Source organism: Haplochromis burtoni, unplaced genomic scaffold (genome assembly GCF_018398535.1).
Source record: "Haplochromis burtoni strain Fernald_Lab_line unplaced genomic scaffold, NCSU_Asbu1 Contig_62, whole genome shotgun sequence".
Taxonomy (NCBI): Eukaryota; Metazoa; Chordata; class Actinopteri; order Cichliformes; family Cichlidae; genus Haplochromis; species Haplochromis burtoni.
This window is the reverse complement of record NW_024582423.1, coordinates 1758735-1771587: the sequence shown is the minus strand read 5'-3', so window position 1 is coordinate 1771587 and position 12853 is coordinate 1758735. Positions and strand designations below refer to the sequence as shown.

General features: G+C 43.1%; 1 protein-coding gene across 4 annotated transcripts in view; it reads left to right on the top strand.

Moving 5' to 3' along the window:
• The window catches only part of LOC102289064 (tetratricopeptide repeat protein 28), a 196185-nt gene that overhangs the window by 133691 nt on the left and 49641 nt on the right, over positions 1–12853 (top strand). For all 4 annotated transcript variants that reach the window (XM_014333713.2, XM_014333712.2, XM_005922728.3 and 1 more), the window contains one exon: positions 10760–11267. In XM_014333713.2, coding sequence (XP_014189199.1) covers positions 10760–11267 — 508 coding nt within the window. The remainder of the gene's footprint in view (positions 1–10759; positions 11268–12853) is intronic.

Sequence of the window (12853 nt, the reverse complement as noted above, 5' to 3'; positions counted from 1 at the left end):
TGAGTCATGTAATAGTTGTTGGTGTTGGCTCAGCTGTAGCTCTAACTCCATCCTCCTTTCCACCCCTCCTTTTTCATTTCCGTCCCCTTGTGGCTCTCTTCTTCTCGTCTTCTAAACCAGGGAACTTGCCTTTATTAAGCAGCAGTAAGGCATAGGTTATGGCTGTGAAGCCTCCATCCTGTTGCTAAATGGCAATGCAGAAGTGGCCTGTGATTGCTCCGTCACTCCAGTGTGAAGTGGGCAATCGAACGTGGACAAAAATCCACTTTGTTTGAAGCCACACTGGCGTGTGCCCCCCCCCAATCATTCCTGCCCATGACTGATGGAAGTAGAAATCGACTCGTGCTTAGGGAGTTTAGTGGAGTCTTCCTCCTACGTTGGCGAATCCCCCTTCTTACATTGCGTGACACAAGAGGCATTCCAGAAAAAAATCAAGCCTTCAAATTCCAACCCAGTCCCTGCAGAGTGTTTGGTAAACATATTCGCCTCTCTGCTCTCTCTCTTTCTAGCTCTGCCTCCTTATTCCCCGAGCACCCGCTTTTCCCGTAAATTCCTTCAGTGTGTTTTTCACCAAAATGTGATGTGATTTCTTTTATTTTTCTAGGAACGCCTGTGCTAAAGAAGAAGAAATAGATGTGCTTTTTTCTATTATTTTGTTTATTTATTTACAAGAAGGGGGGGGGGGGGGGTTACTTGTGTGTGTGTGTGTGCGATGGCTTGGCTGAGATGCCAGCTTAATTCGTGGCTGAAGGGCTGTAACAAAAGCCAATCACCCTTCTACTCTGGCTCCTGTTCTGCCACAGGCGAAAGATACAATCAGGGCCCCCGCTAGCAACTATTTACCCTCTCTGTCAATCAGAGTCCCATGGCGCGTGCTCACAGCTGAAGGCACCACTGGCAGGTAGCCCAGCGTCACCAACAAAACATGCCTTTAAAAGCGGCGATTATTTCTGGAATGTCCCTTCCTGTGTCCTCTGCACCACATCCCAGTGCTAAACCTGGAATGCCGCTGATCTCTCATCTGCCATTGTGTTTTGTTTGTTTTTTTTTGTAGTCAGCCTTGTTCTTAGTTGTCCGCATTACCTGCAAATGAATGCCGTCAGTAATGCTCATCTTGGGGAATTTTCCAACTCAAGAAAACTAATTAGGCAATTTGGTTTTGATTGTTCTGCCTTCACTCGTGGAGTCGCACACATTTAAAACAGGAACAGCGTCACCCCAGGAGGTGCACACATCTCAAATGGGACGGAGAATGGAATGTTTCTGGGATTTGGTTTCCATCATGTTGCACTAAGGGAGCTTACCATCCTCATTGTCTTAAATCTCTGTCACAGTGGGAGGTAGTGTGCACATGCGTGGTTTTGAGTCTACGTGTATTTGTGTGCATATGTGGGTAATGTTTTTTATGAATGTGTAATACAGCCCAGTGCTGAAATCCTCCTTTTAGTCTTTATCAGGAAGACCAGTTCTGTCCACCTGCGGCTGAAGCAAAGCACCCAGTGGTGCTGAAAGCATGGGGTTAGTCTGGTGTCGCTCGGAGGAGCCACTTTCTATGGAGCAGTGAGGTGCGAAAGTGCTTTGGAGGGATAGCCCCGTCTTTTGATCCCGCAAAGTGCTGGTGTTGATGCCGTGTTCTGCAGACTGCCTAGGCCACAGTAGCCACCACCACCAGGCTTGTAATTACATTTGGGGAATAAAAGCACAGAGGGAGGAAGAGATTTAAATGGTTTGTGTGCCTGGCTGGAGGTAGAACAAGGCCTTTTCACTCACTCAGCTGCATGTCTTTGCTGATTTATTTTCCTAATACTGCAAAGCATGATGACAAGAGTCAGCATTAAGCACGATTTAGCTAGCAATTTAACTTGCACACTAGAGGTGAGAGATTTTCTTGATGGGAGCATTTGATTTTATTATTATGTGGCATTCCTTGTTTGTACAGAGGACTGAAACTGCATGTTTAGCTGCTTTTGGAGAGGAGCAGCTGGCATCATGTACCACTGCACATTGTTCCCCAAGACGGACTCCAATGTTCATTAGTGATGCATTAGTGATGTAATCTAATCAGCTTAAAATTTACATTTGAGTTCACCTTCTCCAGGGCATAACAAGCTAGAAACAAAAACCAGATCTTTTTTTTCATGAAAATAATACGTCCAATACCTAAAAAAAATACCCAAAAATACCCCAAATGTTTATGTAGTTATGTCAAAAACATAACAAGACTCTCTACAGTCCTGTGAAAGTACACCACATGATTTAATAGCTTCTCGAACCACCTTTAGCAGCAAAAAGTTGAAGTGATCCTTTTCTGTATGACCTTATCAGCCTCTCACATCATTGTGGAGGAATTTTGGCTCACACTTCTTTACAGTGTTGCTTCAGCTCATTGAGGTTTGTGGCCATTCATTTATGTACAGCTCTCTTACGGTCCAATTGCAGCATTTCTGTCAGTTTGAGGTCTGGACTTTGCCTGGGCCATTGCAAAACCTTGATTCTTTTCTTTTTCAGCCTTTTTTCAGATTTATATTTTCAGCTTTATATTTTGGTATACACAGTTCATATTTGACTCAGTGACTACCAGGTCCTGTGGCTGCAAAGAAATGTCAAATGAGCACCCCTCCACCACCATGCTCGACAGTTGGTATGAGGTGTTTGTGCTAATGCGCTGTGTGTGGTTTTCATTTGTCATTATATTGTCTTGTCTGTTATTTAACAGGACGACTGAGGCCTGTAGAGTCTGAGATGTAGCTCTTGGGTTTTTTGCAGTTTCTTTGAACATTGTTTGTGGAACTTTGGGGGAATTTGATGGGACATCCACTCCTGGGAAGATTGTGGGATTATTTTAACACACACCTGAATGCTCCAATTAGCAACCTTTCAGAACCTCTGCTTTTATAGAGTTGCTTACACTTGCAGATGATCATGTAATCACTTGCAGCACCTAACTGTTCCTTACCCCCGTTCCTTTTAATTGCTATGGAAGTAGTAAAGCTGTACTGTTTTTTTCACAGGACTGCATAGAGTATTTATAGAACCAGCGGACACAGACCAACGTTGGCATTTATGGCTACCTGAAAAATCATTATTCATTCTCTCTTTCATGGTCACCACCAGTTCCTTAAAAATATGTGGCTCATTAGCTGCTAGATTTTCACCAGCAGGTATTTCACCAGCTCGTGCCAATTTTACTCTTCCTGCTGTGCAGAAATTGTGCGGTGGGTTTATCAGAGCTTTTTTTGTTGACAGCAGTATTTTGTTGTTTCTTGTGGAAACAGGGTTGATGACAGTATGATTAGTGAGATAAAAGGGGCCAAAAAGCAATGTTTTGTTTGGTCTTTCAAACATTCATTTGCCCCACTGTTAATGAAAAAAGACTTATTTGTGTAGATTTAAATATCTTAATAGAAATTTGATATTGTGTTCTGTCTGTCAAGTGTACCTCTAAGCAGTCATTTAACTAGTCCGCTCATAATACGATTACTACTACTAATAATAATCATAACAAAAATAATAACCCAGGAAATGTGATCCTTCTGATCTGGGATCACTTTCTGTTAAGCAGAAAGCAGCAAACTCTGTTTCATTGCTGCTGATTTACTGAGAAGACAGAGGAAGGAAACTTAAAGATGTGCACTGCCTGTCATGACTAATTAAGTCAGTATATCTTTACTTTTTAATACCCCTTTCTTCTCTTTACTATTTTCAGCATTGATCTAGATTGTGAGAATGCTACTTTTAAAACAAAAAAAAACTGATAGAAGTCAAGTTCTGTTTCACAGAAATCCGATGTGGTCTAAACCCATTAGGTGTTAGTGTTAGTGGATTAGAGGAGAGCAGTGCAGGAGCGCCTATCTCCCCTCTAAAAGAGAACTGTGAGGTGGTGATAGTCTGGACGTTTGGTTGTCACTCTTCATTTCATTCTTTGTGTCAGGGTGCTCCAAGCACCAACTCTGGCCAGCTCATATTGATCCGGGTCCTTCTCTCCTCTCCTCACAAGCACACCAAATTTTCTTGTGCACCATTAAAAAGATTGAGCTGTGTAGTTCGAAATGCCAGGCCTGATTTGTCCAGCTGTGCAGACTAACAGAGACACACCACTTCCCATCTTTAGGCTTCTGAAATGCCCTTGAATAACCCATGACTTGTGCGTCCTTGGATTGACTGCCTGGTATCCTGCTGAATGCTAACAGATGCGAAGTGGAGGCCTACAAGCTACGCTATATTTGGCACCGTGTCCTCAGCCGCAGCAGGAAACCGTAACGGCAGCTAATTAGCTTTTAATGGATAGACTTTGAAACCAGTGTTATATGATGACATGGCACACCCCTTTTAATCTAACTTTAGACTGTTGTGTTGCTTTTGCAGTTTCTTTTATCAGTGTTTGAATGACATGAAACTCAGGGCACTGGAGGTTTTGCACACATGCAAGCCTTTTTTGACATTGTTTTCACCTTCCGGGGATAATAAAGAAAAGTTGCCGTGATGCTGAAAACTATTGTGGGTCTGTCTTTTTCTTGCGCATAAAATTGATCAGGAATCAATCGATAGCAAACGGATAAAGAGAGGGACCTATAAACAGAATTGATAATGGCACGTGGATCGATAAAATCATGTCAGCAGCCACCCCAGTAGCTTATCCCACCTGCAGTACCTTTGGATTAACTTAGAGTAGTCATTTTCAATTACCTTCAGTATTATTAGAGTTTAAAGAAGGTGTTTTCCGCTCTTCAAAGCACCGTGCATTTCTCTGTTCTGTGTCCTTTTGCTTGAGGCTTTGCAAACCTTGATGTTTACCTCAAGCCCCCCCCTGCTCTCAGATGACTTTGAAACACCACTGTGATTTCCCCTTCTGTCACCACAAGGTCTCTCAAGAATTGATTCCCTACAGCAGCAGGCATCACACACAGCTATGCCTGTGGAGATTTGACTTTAGCACAGAAATAAACAGCAGTGTCGTGCAACCCTTCAAGGCTTTGCTCTGATTTAGAGTACATTAAGATTCATTCACAGTGCCCCACTTCCCCTGTGTGCCACCTCTTCAATTTCCTCCTCAACCAGACTTTAGATTCATGTGTTTATATCAGCAGGCAGGAGGGCTGTTTTTGCATTTGAACAATGCTGACATCCTGTCACAGGGGACGGGCACTCTGAGGTAGGGGACTGCTGAGGGTGGGGGGGTGGGAAGTTCAGTTACCGTGCTGCCCTCTCTTTCTTTTCCTCACTTAACATTTGGCCATTTCTGTAAGCCTTGTTTTGTCTAGCATATTGTCAGAGAGAGGGAGCTTGAAATATCAAACCCCCACACCACTTAAAGGGAACAGTCAAATTTTCCACCAACACCAATGGAGACTGTCAGGTTCAATTTTACTCTGTGCCTCTAGTGTTCCTCCCTCTCAGCTGCCTGTTTGCCACCAACTCACAGGCTATAGCCTCAAACAAACGAGTGGATATGAGTAGAAGCATGTTCCAGAACACCGTTGCAAAAATGTGGCTAAGCACAGAAGTACACACACACACACGCACAGATGCGCAAACATGACAGAAGACACAGAGCTCAGGGATACATGCGGAATATTTGTGCGTTAGGTTGTGAGATAGTGAGATAGTAAAAATGTGGCTTGCCATGTCGTTATCGTTAGCTAATGATACACGTTATTTTGTGTCTATATGTTTGCAGTGAGTGTGCAGCTCTGTGTGACTGCAGTAGTCAGTCTGACAGGCAGCACAGTAGCTGTAATGAGTGCCCACTGCTTGACCTTTAGTGACAATCAATCCTTTGTGCACATGTCCATTGAAGGCTAAAGGAATTATTAACCTTCCTACCTCTGGCGTCATTCATCTACACGCTGGAGGTTACACAGGTCAGAGAAAAACAAGTGGCTCCGCTGGTATCTCTTCAGTCTGAATAGATCAAATCAGCTCTGGTGATTGATTAACGTAATTGGCAGCCACCAAAATTATGTCTGTATTTCTTTTCTTCTCAGACAAAAACAAATAACATTCCCACAAAGGCGCAGTTGATGATACTTTCATTGATTTGCAATTCTGGAAGCAACAGAGTTATGACTTTTATGAATGTTATTTTCAAAGTTGGAAAGGAAAATAGAAACGGGGCTGAAATTTGGCTCCGAAGATGCAACGTTGAATTGAGCTTGGAATGCAGCGAGTTTATCAGCCACCGTGGACTTGTGTGCGTTCGATATGTGTGTGTGTATCTGTTTGTGTAAGCTCACAAATGCGTGTGTGAAAGCGAGCAATCAGGCACAGCTGTACCTGCCCTCGCTTGGCAAAGCAGAGCATTTGCCTGCTTAAAAAAACAGAAGGTTCTGATATGGCAGAGAGGCAGTCATTTGGCTGATCTAATGGTGGCTCCCATAGGATCCATATCTGTGTGCAAACACCGAGCGAGGAAAGAGAATGGAATATACACCCATAAAACCAGATGAATATTTTATCATACAAATCCCCACCCCCAGTCCTCCAGAGTGACGTCGCCAGCGTGCCTCCTTTATGTTCCCCCCTTTTTCTCTCTTGTTTTTTCATACATGCATATATGTGTTTTTGTTTTTCGTTGTTGTTTTGTTTCGTTTATTTTTTTTGCATGCATAGACAAGAACGCTCACCTTTAAAAAGCCTCGTTCAAGTTCCTTTGAGAGCATCTGTGACTGGTCTGTTCCGTTTATTACTGTTGAGATGTTTTCTTTTTTGTCAAAATGCATCTCTGCAGGTGAATTCAGATCTAAAGACATCCTCGCCCTGGGGACGTCTCCAGCATTCTCTTCTCTCATCCTTCAAACACAATCTCTTCCATAGCCTTTTATCAGGCCCCATTCCTCCTCCTCCTCCCACTCTGCTCTTCCCTGCACCCCCCCCCGCTCCCTCCAGTGTGTGGTTCTGTTCCCTGCCAGCCAGGCTCCTGTTGCTGCCTGAGCCCAGCTCGTTAAGGGAAACACTGGTGCATGGTCCTCCTCACCTTCCCTCTGCACTGCCTTTTAATTAGACAGCTGTTCCTGTGTGCATGCGTTTTGCGGGAGGATACATTGAGGTGCGAGCGTGTGGTGTTGCAAATGTTCTCAGTCACACTAGTCACCTTTTTGAAGTGACTGGTATCACTTCAGATGCTTGTTTCATGCCTGGGTTAACCCAGGAAGTTAATGATGGCGTATACTCGATACATGGTAGCTTTTATCAAACACAGCTGACACAGATTTTTGCTGGTTCGAGCTTCTTTAAAATGAATATTTGTTTATTTAGCTTGTGTATCTCTTGTTCTGTCTCCCTTCCCTCACACCCAACCGGTCACTGCAGATGGCTGGACATTCTTTCCTGTTAAAAGGGAGTTTTTCCTTCCCGCTGTCGCTGCCGTTGTCTGATTGTTGGGGTTCCCTCTCTAACAAGTCGTTGTTTGGTGCTATATAAATAAAGTTGACTTGTGTTTTACACATATAATGAATGGCAAGCACTCAAATGTGTCATTTAAATACGTAACATTGGGCTTTTTAAATGGGCATATTGGACTACTTTTCTTCTTCTGATTACTCCTCGCCTCTTCCGTATAATACCATTAATAAGACTTTACTAAAATAGGAGCTACTCTGCCCTGCTGCAGCACATGCCTTTTGGACAGAGGGTAAACTTTAACATCTTACACCTTACTGACCTCTAATTCTATCACTTTTATGCTATGTGCACTTATGTTTAAGCCAATATAGCAAGTTTAGCCTTCAGACCTTTGTGATTTCTTCTTTAGCTCAAACCTGTGAAGAAGCGTGTCTCTGACCAGACACAGATACATCCACCAGGTTCAGCTGAAGAAGCAACAGGCAGAGCAGTGGATGCTTGTTTGTACACTCGCCCTTGTATTTGTTTGCCTATTTTTGTTCGCACAGAAGGAGGTCCCACACCTATGTTTATAAGAATAGTAGTGGGAGTCTCTCTACAAGGCCAGCCATAATCCAACTATTTAGATCTCCATGGCAACCAGGCTTGTCCTATAAGCTCTGCCAGTGTGTGATGATAGCCTTGGTTGTTTAAAGTATATCAGACCTCATAGGTCCAAAGTGAAAAAAAGGAGGATGTTCAAAGAGCTATAGTCCCACAGCTGCAAGGCGAGGCATAACCACACAGCTCAGTGCTGCAGTGAAGTGGTGGGCAGCACTCGTCTGTTCCAGTGTAAGAAATAAAACACACACCAGGGGCTCAGAGTCACACAACGTGCATACCACCAAGGCCAGTGATCAAAAGCAGCCTCGTTGCATGACATAAGGGGCTAATTATGTAAAGTATAATGCATTACTTCTAGCATGTTCTATGAAAGCAGCCATTTCTCTTATGTGCTACAAAATATAAACATACTTAGTTGTGGAGTCAGAGAGAGAAAAACCAGCAAGAAATCCTAAACTACTGTCCCTGTCAGGGGAAAAAACGGAGCCAAGCATCTCTGATTAACATGTCATCTCAGCCCGTCCTCTATATCCCTCTCGTTCCCTCCTCTCTCCCGGGCAGAACTAGTTTACCTTTCATTAGCAGACCTTTGGTGCAAAATGTGTTTGCTGATAAGAGCCAGTGGTTTATCAACAGTTTATAATGGACGGCGTTGGGATTAATCAAATCAGCACACATCCGGAGAAGGGCTGGACTCTGTAAACACAATCAGATCTGACTCTCCAGACGAATTGAGCGGAGCGGGGGAGACGAGCGTAAGAATGTGGAGGGAGGAAAGATAAGTGCAGAAAAGAAATGGACTCAAATTAGAATGAAGTCAATTTGGCAGAAATTACGCAGCATTATTCCTCTTCCCCGACTGAGTGTTATTTTTTGTAACTAGCGGGGAGTCAGAATGAGCAGTGTTGGGGAGGACTGCAGTCAGAAGTGAGAAAGACTCATATGGTCCCAAGCACTGTCCAAAAACACCGAGCCAAACGCTGTGTATCCTCTGTAACTGGGAAGGCTGGCTCCTCATTATCTGCCTATCTTGGCTTCCATCTGAGGAGAAAATGCAGCGTTGCAGTCTCACTTTAGAGGGACACTGATCACAAGAGCAACTCATCTCAACTGGAGAATGATTGTGCCCCCCTCCCACTCCCCGTTTTCTCTCCCCCGTCTCCCACTGCGCCCGGTTGAAGACAGACAGAAATGAGGAATCCTCTCTGTTTTTCTGCTCAGAAGAGTTGAAGTTTGAATCGGAGAGATGGAGGGAAGCTTCAAAAGGCACATGTAATTGAGCAGCTCTAGATAGGCTATCTGGGAACATGAAACAGCAACAGTTGTGACGGAGGGATAATTGCCTCCCTGGGCTTGTATAATGCCTTGTCGAGTCTTTAAACTTGAGCAAACTGCTGGAAGTCCTTATGTCAGCAGGTAATTGATTCCAGGCATCAGCAGCTATGTGAAATGATGGAACAATAGCGCTGGATTGGTGCATTAAAAAAAGAATGTGTGAAAGATTCAGAGAAAAATGTTTGTCTTTATAAGCATTTTCAAGAGTGTCCGATTGTATTGATTTTTTTTTTCTCAGCAATCTTCTTCGCTTTTATATTTATTCAGAGCGCTCAATATTTTCATTAAGTGGTGCTGGAACGATGCAAAAAAAAGAAAACAAAAAACCCCATCTCCTGCTCTCCAGTTCTTTAAATCGCATCCGTATTTGTATTTGTTAAGCAATATGGAAATGGTTAAAGCGAATTGAATTCACGGAGGTCCCTTGCCTTTTCTCACGACTACATTGGGTAGTTCAGCCTTTGCTATAACTGTAACTTTTAATTTTCCAGTTTTGACTTTCTGGGTATGTTATGATCCAGGTCATTTCTGTTGCTGAGGCTGCACGCAGGCCAGGATGGGCTCTAATGTGGCCTTAACTGTCAGGATGTCTGTCCTTTCCTCTGGCCTCCCTCCAACCCTCTTCCTGGCTGGTGGATGCAGAGTGGGACCTCAGGAAGGAGATGCTTTATTAGATGCCCCTGCATGAGTAATTGAACATCTGTTCACACAAAGACAACTGACCCTAATTCCCAGCTGTTTATCCTCCATATAAACAGCTAATAAGCTCGCAGTGAATGTGTCATATAGGGGGTCAAAAATCAACTTTTAGAAATCTCTATATTTATATACTGAAATGCCTCCTATTTTGCAGGTATAACCAGTGTTTTCTGTAATTTCATTTTCACAGATGGACGTTGGTTATAAAAATGGAAAGACTGACTAAATGGCAACGCCTGGAGTCTATTTCTGTTCTCCGTGTTTTTAGCGCGTGAGAGCTTGAAAGCAGTCAGTCAGTTGGCCGCCCGCAGCTCTGGTGTGAAGCTAAAACACCCATTCTCTCCCTCCTGATTAGCAGTGTCTTTGTTCCGTTGGTGGTGGCGCGCCACGAAGCGTGATTGCAGTGGGCAAACTGGCGGCTTTAAAACAAGCCTGCTGCTGCGCTGATCTGCATCACACTTTACCCCCCTCCTCGCTCAGCCAAAGACAAAATCAAATCAGGTTTTGTTTGTTGTTCAGTCTCTGAGCACTAAGCCTCCTATGAGATTTGGGGAGTTTAGATTTTCCTTCTTTCCTTTCTTTTTCTCATTTGATCTACAGTACATCTGGGTAAAGGGACATATTGGTGTGGGTGGGGAATGTCTGAAGTAGAAGCAAAAAACAAAAACTCACTGTTGCTCAAATGTGGGTGTAATTAATTGTTTTTGTGTTTTCTTTACATTTGCATAGATTTTAGTATCTTGCTGTTTATTTCAGTATCTGCCTTTCTCTTTTTCTCTAGGCGGCCTCAATGGCACTGAGCAGCTTGGGCCATGTATATACAGCCATAGGGGACTACCCGAATGCCCTAGCCAGCCACAAGCAGTGTGTCCTTCTGGCCAAGCAGTCCAAAGATCAACTGTCTGAGGCTCGCGAGCTGGGAAACATGGGAGCCGTCTACATTGCCATGGGAGACTTTGATAATGCTGTCCAGTGTCACGAGCAGCACCTGAGCATTGCCAAGGCCCTAGAAAATAAACGTGAGGAGGCCCGGGCCTATAGTAACCTGGGCAGTGCTTACCACTATCACCGCAACTTTGACAAGGCCATGTCCTACCATACTCACGTTCTGGAGCTCGCGCAAGAGCTGGAGGAGAAGTCCATCGAGATGAGAGCCTACGCAGGACTGGGTCATGCTGCCCGCTGTATGCAGGATCTGGAGAGGGCCAAGCAGTACCACGAGCAGCAGCTGGCTATAGCCGAGGGCTTGAAGGACAGGGCTGCAGAAGGAAGGGCCTCTTCCAATTTAGGTATGTAAGTTTAGGTTGGATGTTGTGTAATGTACACTGTGGTCTTCAATACTGTTAGGCAGTTTCTCACAATTGTAACACACAGAATGATGAACAAATACATATTCCTATATCTATACATTTATCTCTAATTAATCTAAATCTGAATCCATAGTAGAGTCTAACAAGAAGAAAGAAAGATAATACTATAACTATAAGAGGTGACGTCTTATGCTTGGAGACCAAAAGCTGTGTTGCATTCACAATCAGGAGGCTGCGTTTGAACTGATGTACTGGGTCAGCTGGTTGTTAACTGATCGCACTGTTTAAGCAGTTCATCCATAAGACATACAGACAGCCCTCGGTGGTTTATGTGTTTTTATGCTCTTACAGCAGCAGCAATCATGTTATCCTCTGTGTTGACAACCACGAGGTAAACTGTATAATCATGCTGCTCCTTTAGAGCTCTAAGGATTAGTTAATAAATTGATTAGTTAATCAACAGGAGATAAACAAGCTTTTCTTTGTCTGATTATAGATTGTGTCTTGTTGTGTTTTGGAGAATAAAAAACAAAAAATCGGATTAATTTATGTTCGACTTTGAGCAATTACAGTTGACAGCTTCCAATATTTACTGACATTTTGCAGACAAACCATTTAATCCATTAAACCCTTAATACTCACTCGCTCGGTGGAAGTTTGATCAACAAAATAACTTACATCTGTAAGTTTCTCTGTTCTTATAAAACCCTTTCCCTTCAGGAAAATGCACCTTATTTAAGGATTAATTCTCTTGTCTGAGTGGAAGTTGTGATCACGTGTCAAAATGGTCACTGCTAACACGACAGTTTGCGATGCCCAGTGTCACTTAACACAACTATTTCACACACATCCTCCATCAAGTCACCTCCTGTAAGACTTTTTGAGACTTCAGTTACATGCATCTGTTCTATGTGTTGTCACACACTTGAAAGTAGTTAGTGGCAAAAACAATCACTTTTACGTGGATAATTGCCATGTGGAATGGCATTGCAGCTCTTTTGCAGTTGCTGGTTAGTGTTCTTGTTCAGCACTAGAACTATTCCACATACGTGTTTGTCCCTACAATTAATTTCAATCTAGAAAGATGTAAAACTGGGGCTCAGGTTCAAAAATAGATCAAATTTTCAAATTTGATTTCAAATTTTCTACCAAGACTTCGAATACTTGGATATAATTGGACATATTGCTTTGCATTGTCAGAAGTTGAGGTAAACTTTTATGTTGTTGTTGGTTTTTGTTTGAATGTTTTTACTTCTTCTCTAAAAACCGTCAGTCACCATATGGTGCGATCCCTCACTTCAAATGCCATCCTGTTCAGGAGCTCAATGACAGATCTATTTCAAAGCACATCCTCCAAAATGAGGAAGCATCTGGTAGTTTGATAGCAAGAAATCTTGTAGACTGGAAGTAGATAACATTTCAGTTACTCTATATTTACACGTAGCTGCTGTAAACCAAGCTTTCTTGGTTTAAGGCGTTTTTTGAATTAATACAGAACAATGGAGGAGACTAAAGAGATGGAATATGAGTGTTTAATGACTGCTCTTTGCATTGTTTTAGGCTGA